The 21868-nt window shown below is 32.4% G+C and overlaps 1 protein-coding gene across 1 annotated transcript in view; it reads right to left on the reverse strand.

Annotated features, from left to right (window-relative positions):
- Nucleotides 1-1140: 1140 nt before the first annotated feature.
- The window catches only part of LOC127729465 (uncharacterized), a 39740-nt gene continuing 19012 nt past the window's right edge, over nt 1141-21868 (reverse strand). The window contains exons 6-11 of the mRNA XM_052237286.1: nt 20639-20762; nt 19375-19406; nt 14917-15037; nt 9944-10192; nt 7216-7314; nt 1141-3014 (exon numbers count right to left, since the gene is read on the reverse strand). Of these exons, the coding sequence (XP_052093246.1) occupies nt 2843-3014; nt 7216-7314; nt 9944-10192; nt 14917-15037; nt 19375-19406; nt 20639-20762 (797 nt within the window). The 3' untranslated portion in view covers nt 1141-2842. The remainder of the gene's footprint in view (nt 3015-7215; nt 7315-9943; nt 10193-14916; nt 15038-19374; nt 19407-20638; nt 20763-21868) is intronic.

Consider the following 21868-nt stretch of genomic DNA (forward strand, 5'->3'; position numbering starts at 1 on the left):
GGAGAGATTATTAAAATAACTTTTTATTTCTATATATGGTAAGTCCCCCATTAAAGCTCAACTTATTACTTGATAGATGATGACATTTTACTCACACTTATGTATGTTAAAGTGCTATTCGGACATTCTAGTTTCTTACTCTGCAACTGGACCAAATTATTCCTTTATCTTAATATTGCTGGCCCAAATTTTTTTAGTATAATGTCATATCTCTACTTGTTATTTTCAAGTATAAAACATGAAGAAATAAATTGGAAGATGTATGAACAAAAAAATAATAAGCACTACCCTGTCCACACATACATTTAACACTATTTGTCATTGACAGCACACATGATATCAAAGGGCAATAACTGTGGTTGGCAACCAATTTGTTTGTTTTTCAGAATTTCTATAAACTTTACATTTCAATAGTTTGATTTGACTCAAGTCTTGACTTTCATGAAGTTGATATGATGCTTTTTTCACACATGCAATGTTGCTATATACATGTTATATGTGAATAAGGGATAAGTTTCTCATAAGATCTTGAATTTATCCCATGAATATTTTGTGAAAAGATTTTCAATTGTGTACTATACAAATCAAATGAAACAATTTTTTTTCAAATTTCACATGGTAAATATACGACTGATAAAAAATTGCTTGTGTAAATAATAACGTGTTCAATGTTACTTTATTTGATTGGTCATTTGTAATAATATGTTCTAGTCCTGCATCATGTGCATATCATTTATTTGAAAGGTTGAATTTGTGTTGAGGAGAAAACTGAAAAAAAAATATTCAACCATACGTGTGCCTAAGTTGTAATAAATTGTCTTGTCTTGTCTTGAGATGTTTTATCATGTTTATACACGATAAGCTTTGATATTTATTCATTGAAATTTTAATAAATATCAAATTCCAAACTATATATTCATGTTGTCACTTGTTTTGTTGTCTGTTTAGAAAATTGGTCTTTGGTCATGTTTGTTATTTCTGTTTGATATTTGTCCACACTTGAAGCAGTTTAAACCTAGTAATAGGGTGTTTACAACTACCTATTGTGTAGACAGTAGGTTGACATCTAAATGTTTTGTTGGGTTGATGATTCATTACTGTATGCCAAATGTCACTTTTTTATCTATATAGACAGCATACTGAAGTGTTTAAGTAGTTTATTGCACACTATTAATAGAATCTGGATGGACTACATTCAATATAGAGTAAAATATTTTATTTACAAACAAGTATACTCTGACAATACTACTTTTACAACAAAGTTAAATTAACAACTCTTTCCTATTTTAATATCTGTACATAACAAATTAAAAATAAAAAACGTGAATACAAAAATGTTTACAGTATTTTTAAACCAGATATTTATTGACAATCACAATTTTAAAATTTTCTTTTTCTTATGATATTTAAAATATGGTAAAAAATCTTTTGGATTTCCAAATTGAAATCTGAAGATGTAACTAAATACCTTTATTGATTGGTTGATTGGGATGTTTTAACACCCCCTTCAACACTCTTGACTATATTGTGGTGGTCAGATTTTATTGAGGGAGGAAAATGGCCCAGAGAGAACCAAATATTCAAAATATGGTAGTAAATCTTTTGGGTTTCAAAATTGAAAGGGGATTCACTTATTTAAGTTTTGATATTTCATGTTTGCAGAACACTGCTCTGGGAATCTCATTCATCTATAACTCATTGTTTCAAGGATCTAAATAACTTATTTAAAGTTACTTCAGATATATGTGTCATGTGCATAGAAATCCATGTCCAGATTTTTCATGCTGAAGGTCATTGGTTCTCACTGAGCACTACAATTTCCTCCGCCAATAAAATCTGGCCATCATAATATTGCAAAGAGTGCTGAAAGCGATGTTAAAACATCCAGATCAATATCAAGAATTTTAGAAATAGTGTAAAAGTTATTTCGTTACATCTTCAGATATAAAAAAAAGGTTTCAATAGAAGTTAAAATTACAAGCAAATATAATATAAATAATTAATAAAAAAAGGAACAACAATAAAAATCACTTCTTTTACGAAGTTGCATGACATATTTTTATAAATAACAAGCTGTACAAAAAATGCAGATATATTTTATTGTATGTGATATTTGTATTGTTAGAGCAAAATGACCTGTACTAGATAAAGATCAATGAATTTAAAAGAAAATTTTCAGATGTTTTAATATACCAGTACTAAATTGTACACAGAAAGTTGGACAACACCCCACTGGCCATCCCATAGCCAGTTGAATTGGTACGGGATGGCCAGTGGGGTGTTGTCCAATTTGGAAATGAACTGACATTTTATGATCAACTTTCATCATTTCTACAATATTACCACTAGAAACCTCCATGAGAACAACTACACAGACGTGTAAGAATAGCAGCTAACCACATCGTTAATAACTTTATTGACTAACTTTCACTTTTAACTTTACTAGATTTTTATTTTACTTTCACTTTCTATTTATATCTATAACGCTGTCATAACAACCTCTATTGTTACTTTACTTTTGGCGAACCACACAACAGCAAAATTTGTACTTCACAGTTTGATTTCATATGTAATTTTGTCCTGAAGACGCCACACTTGTTGGCGAAACATGTCAACCAAATAAACAGATACTTTGCGGTAAAAACTTGAGTGTTGTTGTCTTTATTGTCGACATATTTAATAGAAAGGGTTTAACAATCTCCTCTTTATTACTAATTTCTAATACTGTATAATAGTTTGACAGTCTCATTAATACTTGACTAATGTGTGAATGTTTGAATGTTAGTAAGACCTGAAAAGATTGCTATGTTTAAACACAACACACAGAGATTAATTTGTAAAATTAAATTGCAGTTACTAAAGGACGATTATCATTAAAGCTGTGATGCACAGCTTGAGGTCCACACACTAGTGATGGGTCCGGTCCAACAGCTCCTTGTGACCCCTGTACACGACTTCTATCTGGCCCTTCTCGTAGGTCTGGATTAGGGCCATATATATTCACATACTCTGTCCTGTTAAATGAAAGAAGAAAAAACACTGAAGTGTTGTACATTAAAGCTAGATTAAGTGAGCATAAATAAATGTTCTGTCCTATGATGTCAAATAAATCTTCATCTTTGTCTTGTAGAATGCAACTTTATTATATACAAGATAGGTCTATTGTATTTGATAACTATTATCTCAATATTCCAAAATGATGTTTTCCTTTCACCACTGGTAAAAAGAAACATTTTGTGATTTGGTGAAATAAGCTACATATATACTCTTTAATTAGTTCACAATCTACATACCAAGTAACATGTTTGAACACAATTTATTAATTCTGCCCTTTGAGTGGCAGTTTTCAAAGGGACTTGTATAGTCGTTTTTTCCTACACATTTATAAAACTTAGCTTTCATTGTGTATTTTGAATAAAATGCATGGAAATATAGATTACAGAGCTTATCTTATTGAAAACTAAAAATAGTCATAAAAATGCAGTCCCTCTTTTGCCTAATATTTATGACAGGAGTTTCTTTGTCTGGACCTGTCCTCACTGTAAGGTATGTACTATTAAACAGTAAGAAAAGAGGGACGAAAGATACCAGAGGGACAATCAAACTCATAGATCGAAAACAAACTTTGTTGCTTATGTTATTACAAATCCTGTAAATAGTCTAATTTCGGTAGGTCACATTCGTGAAAAGGGAAGGGTATTGTAGTTACAACATAAGGAACATATCCGATATCATCTGTGAAACAGTTATTCCATAACGGTCAACCAACTCGAGATGGCGTCCGTAAAATTTACGAAGGGATGATTTCAACTTCACCATTTGGAACTCTTGGTTTAATAGCTTCCTTGTGAGCAGCAATCCTCTATCAAGGAAATCATGATAGGAAATACAAGCCTGGGAATATCGTATTAATTGGGAGATATAAGAACCTGGACTGAATAGCTACATAATACAAGGTCAGTTCCTTGTCTCTATCTATCCTTATTGTTTGGTTTTGATCTATAACCTGTAAAGACTTTAAATAAAGGCTATAGAAGAGGGACGAAAGATACCAGAGGGCCAGTCAAACTCATAGATTGAAAACAAACTGACAACGCCATGGCCAAAAATAAAAAGTCAAACAGACAAATAATAGTACAGATGACACAACATAGAAAACTAAAGACTAAGCAACACGAACCCCACCAAAAACTGGGGGTGATCTCAGGTGCTCCGGAAGGGTAAGCAGATCCTGCTCCACATGTGGCACCCGTCGTGTTGCTTATGTTATTGCAAATCCGGTAAATAGTCTAATTTGGTAAGTCACATTCGTGAAAAGGGAAGGGTATTGTAGTTACGACATAAGGAACATATCCGATATCATCTGTGAAACGGTTATTCCATAACGGTCAACCAACTTGTGATGGCGTCCGTAAAATTAACAAAGGGATGATTTCAACTTCACCATTTGGAACTCTTGGTTTAATAGCTTCCTTGTGAGCAGCAATCCTCTATCAAGGAAATCATGATAGGAAACACAAGCCCGGGAATATCGTATCAATTGGGAGATATATACTCCATATGCAGGCGCTGCTGGAATGTTGCTACATAGAAATGGAAAGTTCACAATTGGGAAGCTGAAATCATCTCTTTTGTCATAAAGTTTTGTTTTCAACCGACCCTCATTGTCAATTTCTAGATGTAAGTCAAGATATGAGGCAGACTTAACTGTATCTGTAGTATCCTTTATCTCTAGTTCGATGGGATAGATTCGTTCAGCATAGTCACCAAATTTTGTATTATTTAGTGAGAGAACATCATCTATATAGCGGAACGTAGAGTTAAAGGATATTGCTAACTTCTTATCTTTCTTCCTAAGAAGTTCCTGTATAAAGTCAGCCTCATAATAATAAAAAAACAAGTCGGCAAGAAGAGGGGCACAATTGGTTCCCATTGGAATTCCTACAGTCTGTTGAAAAACATGTCCTTCAAACGTAACAAATATGTTGTCAATCAAGAAATCAAGCATCTTGATAATGTCAGTTTCAGAGAAATTTTTGTTTGAATCAGAGTGATTCTTTACAAAGTAGGATTTATCCCTCCCTAAGACAAGATACTTGTATCTACGTATGCCATTCTTTTTAATGAAACAAAGTAATACCAACTCTTTCAATTTGACTTTTAGTTTGGAATGGGGAATACTTGTGTAAAGTGTAGAAAAGTCAAATGTTTTAATACTATTAATTGCAAGATGAGAGAGTCTTAGATTGTATGTACTCTAAAAGATCTTTGGAATTTTTTAGTATCCACATCTGATTCACGCCACCTCTAGAATAGGCAGTTTCACAATAACTTTGGAGCCCGGCTTTGATTGCTGATAAAATAGATGTTAATAATTTAGAAAGAGGTTTCGTGGAGCACTTGGGAGACCCAGCAATATACCGTTGTTTGTAAGGACACTTATGTAGTTTAGGTATCCAATACAGTGATGGAAGATCCAGTTCTTCATCTTTGGTTGAAATTCCAAAGGAACATAGAACAGACCTATGATTATCCAGGATTTCCTCTTTGGTAAGTGTCGTGAGGGTATATGTTGAGTTTCCAAGTGAATTGTCAATACCTAATTCATTTATCAAGCAGTTTATGTAATGATATTTACACACAAAAACGATGTTGTTTGGGGCTTTATCTGCGGGGACAACAACATATTTGTCATGGAGGTAGATCAAGTGTTTTGCAACATTTGGGTCTTTAAAAATTGATGTAGCGTGGGTATTGATATGCCCATTTAGTTTCTTAATTCGGATTTGTATCACACCTCACAGCCTTAATCCATTCGGAAAGAGTATCCTCGTCTTCTTTCTCACGTTTAGCCCATTGCCTGGCATAATCCTCGACTGAATCCATCAGTATTTTGAAGTTGTATTTCCAATTGATGGATTTAGGCTCATGATATTTCAGACCTTTGGATAACAAATTTCGCAGGGAAGTGTTATTGACAATGTTGAGCTCTCCGGTAATAACGTGGCCAGCCTGATTATTTGTGAATTGGGAACTAGAACAGGTGCAATCAGGAGGTTTAGACTTGAAGTTGTCAATGTTGAGATCCTGCAAAACGTGTTTGTAATTGAAAATTTTAGTTGCAATTGGTTTGGTATAGGTATAAGAAATTATTGGTACAGACTGATCTTTAAAATAAGGAGGTATTTTCGACTGAACTAATTTATGATGAAGGATATTGCCTAAGTTGATGCCATCGAGACCTTTGTTAGCAAAGGAAAGTTTAAGAAAAGATCTTTTCTCTTTTTCATCTTTTCCAATGCGAACTGGTTTGAAAAGTCTGTGACTTCCAATATCCGAAATGATAGCTGTAAGTTTGTATTGGTTTGAATGAGGGTTTGTAACAGTGGTTTCCAAACATAAATTGAACAGAGAATGAAGTTTTGAAAGGGGTAATGAATACAGTTTCGTGCGAATGTGATGAATACCTAATGGCTTTTGTATAAATGGCAGCAAGTCATTAATAGAGACATCATGCAAAGTAGGTGATGTATAATGACGATGACCATGACTGCGTCTACGTCGAGGAGTAGAGTTGAAAATATTCATCACATTCACCGAGCTACAGGAAGGACTAGATAGAATACCTATACATGTACCATCAATTTTGTCATTGCAACCATATGGTGTTGCAGTTCCCAATTGTCGAATCCAGTAGTCCTCTTTTTGTCTACAGAGAGGCGTTGCAAGTTGAGGATTGTTAGTCTTGTGGTATATTTTTTCGATTATACGAACTGTCATAGAAATGATGGAATGATCAGGCTGATTAAAATGCTGGTACAGAATGTCGTTTGCATTGAGGTTGATATCTGATCTATGGCGGCACATATGTTTAATATGTACAATAGCAGTTCTTGGTCTGGACCTATGGGGGACCTTAACCTTTGTATAGTCTGGACTGAATAGCTACAGAATACTTACAGGAGCAGTTCTTGATCTGAAACCATGGGGACCTTAAAATCTATGTAAGACCTGGGATAAATAGCTACATCATACTTACAGGAGCAGTTCCTTGTCTCTATCCTCATTGTTTGGTTTTGACTTTTAACCAGTAAATACTTTAATTAATGGGTTAAGAATACTTACAAGAATACTTAAAGGAGCAGTTCTTGGTTTGGACCTATGGGGGACCTTAATCTATGCAAGACCTCGGATAAATAGCTACATCATACTCACAATAGCAGTTCCTTGTCTGGACCTTTCCTCAACTCTGGGTCTGGACCTTTAGCCAAGTTTGATCTGGGCTGATTTACTACAACATGGGTTGGACCAGTGCTGTCAACAGATAATACAATAACTATAATACAGTAGTAGCTTCATCAACTCTGATGCAGAAAAATGTTTTCCTGTCATCTGTATTCCCTAAGAAAGTTTAGTAGATGTGTACATTTATGAAGCAAACTTTGCGAGAGAACCAGGATTTCAAAATCAGTTCATATCTAAAAAGTATCTGATAGTTAACACGTTTGTATGCAAAATGTCATTAATGAATTCTCTTACCAGATAAAGCATTATCTATCTCTTTATGTTTGACAGCAATTCACACCATCTGACCTGAGTTCTTCAGATTTTTTTCTGGTTTACCCCATCTTCATTACTTGAATTTTTATATTTAAACCATTTGGTTTCTGTATCATTTTATAGTAGATACAGAATGAAATCAGATGAATGTAACCTGTAAATGTTATTTGACTTTGTGTCTTGTTTGTTAAAGTAATACCAAGTCCTGTACCAGATTCTTGAAACATTTGGATATTGGACCAATGGTACAGGTCATTGATGGTCTCCAGGAATCTTGGAACATTTGGATATTGGACCAATAGTATAGGTTATAGATGGTCTCAACAAATCTTGGAACATTTGGATATTGGACCAAAAGGACAGATCATAGATGGTCTCAACGAATCTTGGAACATTTGGATATTGGACCAATAGTACAGGTCATAGATGGTCTCAACGAATCTTGGAACATTTGGATATTGGACCAATAGTACAGGTCATAGATGGTCTCAACGAATCTTGGCACATTTGGATATTGGACCAATAGTACAGGTCATAGATGGTCTCAACGAATCTTGGAACATTTGGATATTGGACCAATAGATGGAGTCATCGCTTCTGACATGTTTAACAAAAGTTGTACAACATATGCAGGCATGCAATCTGATTAAAATACAGATCCTGTGTCCAAGCTTAACTTACAAGGATCTGAAAAAATGCTCTATTCTACTTTCTGTTTTAAAGACCTTTCGGGATCCTCAGATTTTGTTGGTTTAATACACACCAGGCTGAAATTTCATTAGCTGGTGAAATAGTTACCAGAACAGAAAGTAAGACGGAATTGACAGATCCTTGAAAGCAAATCTTAGACACAGGATCTGTAATTTAATCAGATTGGCAGGCATGTCATAGGGCACAATCTTCATGAAATTTGTTGAAAAGCAAACACCATTGTTGTGGAAGAAAAGACATAGGCAAATCAAATATCTTTAGAATACCTATAGTGCCACAAGAATTAAAACTAAATAGATAAATTATACACTGCATGACATGCATAAAAGGCAAAATAAAAAACAACAAGTACAAGCAAATGTATAGACCTGGAATCTCCTTGGTTGCCAGCAGACATTTTCAAACAACATTTAGTTGCTAGGTTACTTAACATCACACTTGTTGATGACAACAAATCTCCACTCAATCTTTAGTGTAGGCAATTAAAAAAAAAGAAAAACTTTATAAAAAAATTATTCACTCTTCTTTTGCATTGGACTGATTATTATTGACAAAATATCTGTGAAATATTTACTGCTGAATATAAAGAACCTGTACCTCATTGAGTGAAATATTTACTACTGAATATAAAGAACCTGTACCTCATTGAGTGAAATATTTACTGCTGAATATAAAGAAACCTGTACCTCATTGAGTGAAATATTTACTGCTGAATATAAAGAACCTGTACCTCATTGAGTGAAATATTTACTACTGAATATAAAGAACCTGTACCTCATTGAGTGAAATATTTACTGCTGAATATAAAGAAACCTGTACCTCATTGAGTGAAATATTTACTGCTGAATATAAAGAACCTGTACCTCATTGAGTGAAATATTTACTACTGAATATAAAGAACCTGTACCTCATTGAGTGAAATATTTACTGCTGAATATAAAGAACCTGTACCTCATTGAGTGAAATATTTACTACTGAATATAAAGAACCTGTACCTCATTGAGTGAAATATTTACTACCGAATATAAAAAACCTGTACCTCATTGAGTGAAATATTTACTGCTGAATATAAAGAAACCTGTACCTCATTGAGTGAAATATTTACTGCTGAATATAAAGAATCTGTACCTCATTGAGTGAAATATTTACTACTGAATATAAAGAACCTGTACCTCATTGAGTGAAATATTTACTACTGAATATGAAGAACCTGTACCTCATTGAGTGAAATATTTACTACTGAATATAAAGAACCTGTACCTCATTGAGTGAAATATTAACAACTGAATATAAAAGACCTGTACCTCATTGAGTGAAATATTTACTACTGAATATAAAGAATCCTGTACTCCACTCAATCTTTTATCCAATTGTTTGTCATTCAAATCTTTTTAAAAAATATTTTGTAAACAATAACATGAATTATCAAAGATGTAAAAACACTATACCATGTATACAGCCTTATGAAAAGAGTTTCAAGTTTTCACAAGCTGCAGTCCATCTCTTGGTTTGAAGAAAACTTGAAAACTAAACTATGGAATTAAAAATGTGTTTGTTTTCTGAACTTTGGCATTGTATAGTTTAAGTATTTGTATCAAATGGAAAATACAAAAGCAAAAGGGTTCAAATGGCTATGTACATTTTTGAAAAGATATGATTCTGAATATCTTACTGAGTAACATGTTTAGCTCTAGTTTGTTGAGTTCCATGTGGTTTTTTATCAGCTTGGATTCTTGCTGCATGGTGATCTATGGTTTCTTTCTTTGGTTGTGCTGGTTTTTTAGCTGTTGTCTTGGTTACTCCAGGAGATATTTTTGTACCTGTCTTTATTACCCCAAAAGGTATTGTTGTTGTTGTCTTGGTTACCTTGGTAGCTGATTTCTTAGGTGTACCAAAGGGAATAGTAGAAGAAGTTGATGAGCTGTAATACATATAGATAACTCTATCATGAAATCATGAGCTGTAATAAAGGAAGATAACTCTATCATTAAATCATGACATGTAAAATAATAAAGGAAGATATCTCTATCATTATATCATGAGCTGTAATAAAGGAAGATAACTCTATCCTTAAATCATGAGCTTTAATAAAGAAAGATAACTCTATCATAAAATAATGAGCTGAAATGAAGGAAGATAATTCTATCATTAAATCATGAGCTGAAAAAAGGGAGATAAGTCTTTCATTTAATCATTTTGTCCAAAATGTCTCTCAAAGTGATTTTTTTTATGAAAAGCTGCATGTTTTAAATATTAACATTGTGCATTTATAATGCTCAAAATGTTCAAAATTTTTTAACAAGAGCTTGTTTTTGTGTGGTCAAGACATCTATGATATACTAACATCATTTGTTTCAACAGAAACAGTCAAATGTATAAGATGAGAAGGAATTTCTCTGATTCAATGTGATTGCAGTTTTTTGCTACCACAGTGGATATAAAAATATAAGAGGGGACAAAAGTTAGATACAGTACTATTTTTTCTTCATTTTGTTTTTTGAACCAAAGACTTTCTACAGGTCTTAGAACACACAGTAAGTACAATTTCTTTATTCATCAACAAGGAGTTTTAGAAAAGTGTGTTATAAATCATGTCAAGCACTGACTACCAAGCTGATAATACTCTTGGGAACTAACTAGAAAGGTAGTTAAAAGCCAATTCCAACTAAAAATAAAATGCTCCGCAGGGCGCAGCTTGATACGACCGCAGAGGTCGAACCCTGAACAGTTGGGGCAAGTATGGACACAACATTCAAGCTTGATACAGCTTTGAGTTTGGATTGTGATTAAATATTTGACACAGCATAGGTTTCTGACACAGAATGAATGTGGTCTAAGAACTTAAAAATTTTAAATTGGACATTCACCTATTATGGTCCAATATCCAAAATCTAAATACATGGTTAGATTCAGCATATCAAAGAACCCCAAGAATTCAATTTTTGATGAAATCAAACAAAGTTTAATTTTGGACCCTTTTGACCTCAATGTGGACAAAGTTGATAACGGGGCCCAAACATCAAAAATCTAAATACATGGTTAGATTCAGCATATCAAAGAACCCCATATATTCAATTTTTGTTGAAATCAAACAAAGTTTAATTTTGGACACCGATTTGGACCAACTTGAAAACTGGGCCCATAATCAAAAATCTAAATACATGTTTAGATTCAGCATATCAAAGAACCCTAAGAATTCAATTTTTGTTAATTTTGGACCCTTTGGACCTTAATGTAGACCAATTTGAAAACGGAACCAAAAATTAAGAATCTAAATACACAGTTAGATTCGGCATATCATAGAACCCCAATAATTCAATTTTTGATAAATCAAACAAAGTTTAATTTTGGACCCTTTGGACCTCAATGTGGACCAATTTAAAAACGGGGCCCAAAATCTAAAAACTAAATACACGGTTAGATTCAGCATATTAAAGAACCCCAAGAATTCAACAATAAAACCCCATTGAAATTGGTCAAGAAATAAGCAATTTATACGAAGTATCTTCTTTTGCACAATACTGTGCAATTAAATGTTTCTTGCTATTGCGCAATACTGTACAATTGACAATTTCTTGCTATTGCGCAATATTGTGCTATTGGATATTTCTTGCTATTGCGCAATACTGTGCAATTGAAGATTTCTTGCAATTGCGCAATACTGTGCAATTGAAGATTTCTTGCTATTGCGCAATACTGTGCAATTGAAGATTTCTTGCTATTGTGCAATACTGTGCAATTGAAAATTTCTTGCTATTGCACAATACTTATTATATAATAATTTACACATCCTGTTTGGTGTGTATCTCCTACCATATCATTATAATTTGCTTTTAAATATAAATCAGAAATAACCAACTTAAAATGGAAAATTTAAAAGAAAAAAAAAAAGGAAAAAAAGAAAAAAAAATTCGTAAGGGTTCCGCGGAACCCAGTGTCTCGCCTACTTTTGCTGTTAATCGCAGGCTCAACAAAAATGAGGAAAAAAATAAATAAAAATATTCCTCTCTATACTATCTTTTGATTGTTAGTAGCTTCTGTCCAAGTTTGGTAAAAATCCAGGATAGTTTATGAATCTAATAAATGTTTTAAAAACTTAAACTGCAGACTGTATGTAATGTTAACTGGAAGAAAAACAAAGTCCATTTATAAGTAAAATACGGAAAAAATCAAACAAAATTTTAACAAAATTTCCTTCTAGATACTAGCTTTTAATCATAAACAAGCTTCTGTCCAAGTTTGGTACAAATCCAGGATAGTTTAAGAAAGTTGTTAAAATTTTAAAAACTTTAACCACTGAGTGAATGTAATGTTAACTGGCAGAAAAACTAAGTCCATTTATAAGTAAAATACGGAAAAAATGGATTTTTTTTTTTACAAAATTTACTTCTGGATACTATCTTATGATCATAAACAACCTTCTTTCCATGTTTGGTAGAAATCCAGGATAGTTTAAGAAAGTTATTAAAATTTCAAAAACTTCAACCACAGAGTGAATGTAATGTTTCTTGGCAGAAAAACTAAGTCCATTTATAAGTAAAATACGGAAAAAATGGATTTTTTTTTTACACAATTTACTTCTGGATACTATCTTATGATCATAAACAAGCTTCTTTCCAAGTTTGGTAGAAATCCAGGATAGTTTAAGAAAGTTATTAAAATTTCAAAAACTTTAACCACAGAGTGAATGTAATGTTTCTTGGCAGAAAAACTAAGTCCATTTATAAGTAAAATACGGAAAAAAATGGAATTTTTTTTTTACAAAATTTACTTTTGAATATTATCTTATGATCATAAACAAGCTTCTGTCAAAGTTTGGTAGAAATCCAGGATAGTTTAAGAAAGTTATTAAAATTTCAAAAACTTTAACCACAGAGTGAATATTTGTGGACGCCGCCGACGACGACGCCGACGGAATGTAGGATCGCTATGTCTCGCTTTTTCGACAAAAGTCGAAGGCTCGACAAAAAGGAAACCCCCCCCCCCCCAAATTTTTTGAACCCCCTTATAATTCATCACCCCCAAACTCAATCCCAGCCTTCCCTTTGTAGTATGGTACCTTGCAGTACAATTTCAGAGAGATCCACACACTTGAACACAAGTTATTGTCTGGAAACTAGAAAAATGTGTTTTTTGGCCCCTTTTTGGCCCCAAATTCCTAAACGTTTAGGGCAATTACCCCCAACCTCAAACCCAGCTTTCCCTTTGTGATATGGAACCTTTTAGTACAATTTCATAAAGATCCATACACTTACACACAAGTTATTGACCTGAAACTAGAAAAATGCTAATTTTTTGCCCCTTTTTGGCCCCTAATTCCTAAAATATTGAGGCAATTACCCCCATCATCAATCCCAGCCTTCCTTTGTGGTGTGGTACCTTGCAGTACAATTTCAGAGAGATCCATACACTTGAACACAAGTTATTGTCTGGAAACTAGAAAAATGCTTATTTTTGGCCCCTTTTTGGCCCCCAATTCCTAAACGTTTCAGCAATTACCCCCAAACTCAATTCCAGCTTTCCCTTTGTGATATGGAACCTTGTAGTACAATTATAGAAAGATCCATACACTTACACACAAGTTATTGTCATGAAACTAGAAAAATGCTTGTTTTTTGCCCCTTTTTTGGCCCCTAATTCCTAAAATTTTGAGGCAATTACCCCCAAAATCAATCCCAGCATTCCTTTTGTGATATGGAACCTTGTGGTACAATGTCAGAGAGATCCATACACTAACACACAAGATATGTCTGGAAGTTACTAAAATACTTATTTTTGGCCCCTTTTTGGCCCCTAATTCCTTCACTGTTGGTACCATAACCCCCAAAATCAATCCCAACCTTCCTTTTGTGGTATTGAACCTTGTGGTAAAATTTCATTGGATCCATTCACTTAAACTAAAGTTAGAGTGTGAAAACCAATGTGTCTTCGGACGACGACGACGGCGACGCCAACGTCATACCAATATACGACCACAAAAATTTTTTTGCGGTCGTATAAAAAGGGACAACAATATCAATCAGTACACATCCTATGGATTTAGTGAATAGACCTCGTAAACAGTCTGAGAAAAGCATAGCTATATATATAGTTTATACATCCTTATGCATAAGCTGGTTCCTGACTGACTTATACACTATTTTCATTCCATTTAAATACAAGTGGTTTCCATTTTATATTACGCAATGAGGTGAATAAAATGAGAAATTTGTAATGAAGCATTTAATTTTGAAATTTTGAAATTTGAAAAATATTCAATAACAAAGATGGCAGAACGTAAACAAAACACCTTGCGAAATAGAGTTTTTCTCTTATTTCTTGCTTATGGTACTCTATAATCTGCACCCTGCCTGGCAGCTATAATTTTGGAGAATAAAACCGCAGACTATACAAACTTGAATTCGGTGATTTTTTTTTTCAATGCTCTGCAAAATAGATGTGTTCTTTCTATGTAACTTCATCAGGCCTTTTTTTGTGACGTCAGAATAAGACAATTCAGAGGAAAGCAAGAAAATTTGACATCACAATTGAACTTTAACCAATGAAGAACTGAGATCATCGAACCACATGTTGATTAAATGAAAATAATCAAAAGGTAAGGAAAAGGATAAATTGTTTAAGAATTAGAGAAATATATATAGTTACCTTGGTCTGTCATCATAGTCATGTCCAAAAACAACTGGTTCCATGCCTCCTGAAAAAGATTCAGGTACCAGAGATCCTGTTGGTTTAAAAGATAAATCATCATTCACAGTAGCTCTGCCTCCTAAAAAAGACATAATATATTATTAGTTCTAATAAAATTGAGAATGGAAACGGGGAATGTGTCAAAGAGACAACAACCCGACCATAGAGCAGACAACAGCCGAAGGCCACCAATGGGTCTTCAATGCAGCGGGAAACTCCCGCACCTGGAGGCGTCCTTCAGCTGGCCCCTAAATAAATATGTATACTAGTTCAGTGATAATGGACGTCATACTAAACTCCAAATTATACACAAGAAACTAAAATTAAAAATGATAAGCCAAGTTGATGTTCATTTACTCCAAATGACACAGTAAATTAATTATTTAGTTTAGTGTAAACTACTCTCCGTACGCTACACAAGTGATTTTTTGGAGTCAAATGAAATGTTGTACTGTTTATTGTTATGTGATAAGAATTTGTCACTTATAAGTCAAGGGTTAGTGGTTTTAACTTGACATTTTGGTTTCTTTTATCAATGAAAAAAATCATGAAGTTATACAAATGTATGGAAAGTCGTGTTTTCTCCAAAAAACAAATAAATCCAAAAATAAGGATTTCAACTTTTCTCCTTCAACATTTCCAATTTAACCTTTAACCTATAATCATTGTTTGAAGAATTTAAATAATTCAATTTTTTAAAACAGTATAAACTCATCAGGATTACATTATTTCATAAACTCTTAGTCCAGTTTAATTTCAACTAGACTACCAGAAATAAAAGAGATTCATTTTTAAAACCAGTTTGAATCTTTTTAGACAAAAATAGAGGATTTCAACACATTATCCATAACTACTAGTCATTCTGTTAGGGTGGTAATATTGTTGTATGGATATCAGAAAAAAATATCCTCTTATCTTCTCTGATATATTTTCAAAACTTAATATTATTTTGCAATTCTATGATTTTGCTTTTAATTAAATGATATAACATGATATTGAATAATTTGATTAATGTAATGAGTTTCTCAATAAGTGAAAAATAGCATCTGTATTTGCCTGTCTCAAGCCAAGAACATGTAGACGTTGGTTGTTGTTTGTCATTCAGTCAGGATTCTACTTCGTCAAAATTATCTCCCCATTACCCCAGCTAATTTTTACAATCGTAACAATGGAAGCCATTGTAGGGATGACGCGCTGCTAATTTAGCTCATAAAAACTGATAAATTTATCATCATAGCACCTTTACGATCCTTATATGCCAGTTGTATTTTAAAAGACAAATGTATCTACTAGCTACTGAGCATCATTTAATGTACATTTCTGCAATTAGTCAACTTAAAACTATTGTCTGATCGGTTGTCAGGTGGAATTTTCGAAAGTTCAAAAACATTTAAAAAAATTCTAATTAAATATTTAGTGGAAGGGCAGACTAATTAAATATTTGACATATTATAGGTTTCTGAATAAATGTAGTCAAAGAACTTGAAATTGGTTAAATGAATTGAATTTATCTTCAATTAAAGATTTCTTGCTGCTGTGCAATACTTAGTAAATCTGTTGTCAGACTATAAACAAATAAAGTTCAATTAATTCTCAATGTCATATTAGAAATTTATGAAAATAAAAAGGGAGCTTACATCAATAGATATAAACAATTCACCAACGTTTTATGAGAATTGGTGACAGCATTTTTGAGTTATTGTCCGAAAACTGGAAAATCACCCCTTTTTTTAATGAATAAAACCCCATAACTCAGAAATGTATAATGTAAAATTTATAAAATTCTAAAGGGAGCTTACATCAATACATGCAAACAATTCACCAAAGTTTCATAAGAATTGCTGAAAGCATTTTTGAGTTTTTGTCCCAAAACTGGAAAATCCCCCCTTTTTTTATGAATAAAAACCCTGTAACTGGGAAACGTAAAATCTAAAATTTATAAAAATCAAAAGGGAGCTCATGTCAATAGATACAATTCACCACAATTTCTTGCAAGTTGGTGAAAGCATTCTTGACTTATTGTCCGAAAACTGGAAAATCCCCCTTTTTTTAATGAATAAAACCCCATAACTCGGAAATGTCAAATCTAAATTTTATAAAAAACGAAAGGGAGCTCCTGTCAATAGATATAAACAATTCACCAAAGTTTTATGCAAATTGGTTAAAGCATTTTTGAGTTAATGTCCGACATGTTGATGACGGAGAGACCGACGGACGGACAGAGGTATACCATAATATGTCCCGTAAACAGGCGTATAAAAATGAAGTTTTTTTGAAGTTATGCATTTTTAAGATCCACTTCTTAAGTCTATCGTCAAGTACTTTTAGTAAAAAAGAATTATTCGAACACACCTACTCTGTTATTATGACTCATTAGAAAGGTATTTTACTTGACCCACATATTTCATTTTTTAGTACTGTGAATTTTCAATGTTATCAAATCAACCTGTAGCCTCAATATATAAAAATGATAGAATCTGAAGCGAGATAATGTATCAAATATTTTTGCTTTATATGTACAGAATAGTCAAACTCAAACACGCCCGAATATAAAAAGGTGCACTCGACTTTCTCTTTTCGATGAAATTATTGCCCATTTTTAGGATCTTTTCCCAAAATAACTTTCGCCGGGGGCAGAGATGCAAATAAATGCTTTAAAAATAAATGGGGAATGTGTCCCATGGACACAGATGATGCCCCGCTTACATATAATATAAACTTATAAAGGGACATAACTGAAGAACGGTAAAAGGGACGCTACCCAAATTTGTACTTGATCTCAGTTTTGTGGTAATAAGTATTGTCTATAAGTCTCATAACATTTGGTTCAGGCTAACTTAAGTTAGAGAACAGAAAAGAAAAATTCAGCAATTTTCCATTTGTAAACAGGCATAACTCTAGAACAGTAAAAGTGACACCACCAAAATTCAAACTTGATCTGTATTTTGTGTTAATAAGCATTGTGTATAAGTTTCATAACATTTAGTTGAGGCAAACTAAAGTAAGAGAACGGAAACGAAAAATTCAGCAATTTTTATGTTTATAAAGGGGCATAACTCAAGAACGGTATAAGTGACGCCACCCAACTTCAAACTTGATCTGTATTATGTGGTGATAAGCATTGTATATAAGTTTCATAAAATTTGTTTGAGGCAAACTAAAGTTAGAAAACGGAAACAAAAAATTATGCAATTTTTATGTTTATAAAGGGGCATAACTCAAGAACGGTAAAAGTGACGCCACCCAATTTCGAACTTGATCTGTATTATGTGGTAATAAGCATTGTATAAAAGTTTCATAACATTTGGTTGAGGCAAACGAAAGTTAAAGAGTGGAAACAAAAAATTCAGCAATTTTTCCATTTGTAAAGGGGCATAACTCTAGAACAGTTATAGTGAAGCCACCAAAATTCAAACTTGATCTGTGTTTTGCGGTAATAAGCATTGTGTAAAAGTTTCATAGCATTTCATTTGGTTGAGGCAAACTAAAGTTAGAGAATGGAAACCAACTTTGGGAAGTACGGATGGACATACGTATACAGACGGACAAGGGTAAAACTTAATGCCCCCTCCGCTATGGCGGGGGCATAAAAATCAATCTATTATCTTTCTGTGGATTTTTTTTTTTAGCAAAATTTATATATGCAGAAAATAGATCCACTTGTATTTGCACCTACCACATTCGACTGTTTTATGAAAATTTGTCTATAATTTAAAAGTTTACAAATATCTGGAAGCTCCATACTATAATCTAAGTAAAAACACGTAAATAATATGCATAAAATCCTAAATTATGCACCTTTATTAAACTTTTAAAGCCCATAGAAACAGATGTAAACAATTCAAATATAAGAACTTGGCCTTTTTTACAGTCTCTAACAAACGGTTCCATTTCTTTTGTTTAATTTCAACTGGGTATCCGCCTGATAATTCTATTTTATATAAATATATTATTAGCTTGCTTGACATTTTCTTATCACAGGGTCTTTTGTAGTTTTAATATTCTACAGTATGGGTTTTGTCCATGGTTGAAGGCTGTTATTGTTTACATTCTGGTTCTTTTGTCTTTGGCAGATAGTTTTCGCATTGGCAATTATACCACATTACCTTATTTCTATATTTGAAAACTAAATGTGTGAATCAGTACCTTAGGCTTGTTCAGGTTAATCTTAAGTTAATGAATTGAGCCAAAAACTTTGTATGGTTAACAAATTTGGTCAGTTTCAATGAGATGCATTATCTTTAAAATTGTGTCCAAACATCCAGCTGACCTGAGAACGTGTTTCCTAAATCTTACAAAACCCCTCCACTCCTTAACTTATCTTTTGTTTGTTTGTTTATTTATACTATTTAATTTTTGTTTGGTCATCATGGTCATGTGTATGAAATCATACAACATTATCTTAATTGTTCTTACTTTTAGCTGCTGATGAACTCTTTGCTCCAGAACTGAAAACATATCAATAAATCTGATTTAATTAAATACACAAGATACATAGGTAAAATACTTGTAATTATTTTTATTGTGCATACTCTCTTGTGCCTTTTGTTAACAAAACAAAATCAAATGTGCTAACAATAGGAATGAAAAGAACTGTTCCTTTGGTTTTGTGTAAATAGTAAATGTAGTGTGTGTAGTGCTTCTATGTAGTACTAGTATGTGTAGTATACATGTAGTGTGTGTAGGGATTTTGTGTCAAGAAGTAAAACTACATATCTATACTTTTCATTTCATGCTGAAGTAAAATTCCCTCAGATTAGAAAATGGTATTCTAATCAATTTTGACAATTTTGTGTATAATTATCTAGATGATAATCTGCATCTGATTTATTTTAAAAATTTAGAATTACATCTGAAAAGTTAAAATATGTAGAAATCCATATAAGACGATTTTCTCATGGTTAAGAGTGTTGAGAAATTGATTCTATAGGTCTGATCACTAGTTCTATCATTGTAATTTATCAACTTTTGGAGTCATTCAGGCAATTAAAAAAAACTTGTGGTATGGATTTTGCTCTTTGTTGAAGGCTGTACAGTGACCTATAGTTGTTAACTTTCATGTCATTTGGTCTCTGGTGGAGAGTTGTCTCATTGGCAATCATACCACATCTTCTTATTTTTATATTTAGAGTATAAATTCATTCAGCCAAGATACAGAAAACCTACGGTATACATTTATTCAGGCAAGACATATAAAAATACAGTTAATATTTGGTTGTTCAAAAGATGAGAAAATGGCATTGTTGACTCATAAAGTTATAATGTTGTGTGTTACATTTAACTAGTGATCATTCACAAACATGCCAATAATCATATGTTGAAATGATACGCCAGGTGGTCATTCTTAGGTTAATAACTCATGTCTATTGTCAAATCTATGCTATCTATTTCTAAAATGTCTCTCACTTGCTTTCCTGATCATGTTTGAATTTATGTTGAAAGACTGAACTATATTAAAGATACAGATTTTATTACAAGTCACAATTTAAGCGACTTAAATGACAGAAAATTGACTGAACAGATTTAAATGACTGTCAAACACTTCTATGATCCCTAGTTATTTTTTGTTTAAAGAAACAATCATTTTCAATAGCTTATATTCTTAATAAGACTGAATGTTAAGATAAATGATATTGACATTATAAAACTCATTTTCCTATATAGAGGTTAACATTTATACCCTGATTGTTTATAAACTTCCACCATTCTCTTGAAATTAGCTTCATTATAATGTACTGACTCTAATGCCATTTTAATAAAACTCTCCTCCATATCATGAAATTCTGCCTTCATCTTCTCAAAAGCTGAAAATTTATAATAAAAAAATTATATTAAAAAAATCTATCTATTCAGCCAAACTCTACAAAAATCATTATCAAATTGGACTTTACAGTTTTCGTTAAATAACTGATGTTTAAAGTATATATAAATTCAAAAGATGCAATACATATATAGTGTACATCAGACAAAGTGAGATAACTTGAAATCTTTCTTTTATCCTACTATCTACCTTTCTTCCATACAATGACAGGTTGACATATAACATGAAGTGATTACTGTTTATGTCACAGTTCAATTTGGGGCCCTCAATGCGTTTAAGTCATTTTTATTTCACTAATAAACAAATTCAATGATTATCATGGGAAACAACTATACATTTAAGCTCAATGTTAATTGCAAGATAAAAACAATATTCACACAGTGTTATTATATTGCATCCATAAAGTTGCAAGCATACGATATAAAGAGATTTGAAACTGGTTTGTCTATGGAAAACAATAATGCTAAGAAATATACAAGTTTGTATGCTTTTATTTCTATTCGTCAGTAGGCTATTTTCATTCAATAGCAACCAGACATAATCCAAATTTTGAAGTTACTTCATCTTTGTATGCACAGAGATATGTATTTATTCCTGGTGACATATATCTTGAACCATTGGTTACCATGGTTACATTTAAATATGTAGAGATTTGCTTTTAAAGTCTTTAACCTCTACTACTGATTGCTGTAACCTACATTTTTATTTGTTTACATGCATGTTTCGTACTTTCAATGGTCAAAGGTTACACTGATGATTCCACTCTGTATACCGTAAATTCATAAATTAATGCATGCATTTATTTTTGAGAATCACTGCTATGTGGTAAAAATGTGAGATTTAATTAATGGGATTGCAAAAATTTTGTGGAGGAAAATCACTTCTGAAATTATAAATGCAAGTTTTTATTATTGCTATCTTGATTTTGTCTCATTTTCACATTAACAAAAACATCACAATAGTTTCTGAATTTACAGTATGAATACATGTATAACATTCATTCTTCTACTAAAAGTTGGAATTTTGATAAAGACATTTCGAACAAGAGAACTATAAAGTATTCAAATGTATATAAAGAATACAACTGTG

The sequence above is a fragment of the Mytilus californianus genome, unplaced genomic scaffold, assembly GCF_021869535.1.
Source record: "Mytilus californianus isolate M0D057914Y unplaced genomic scaffold, xbMytCali1.0.p SCAF_2, whole genome shotgun sequence".
NCBI classification, from domain to species: Eukaryota; Metazoa; Mollusca; class Bivalvia; order Mytilida; family Mytilidae; genus Mytilus; species Mytilus californianus.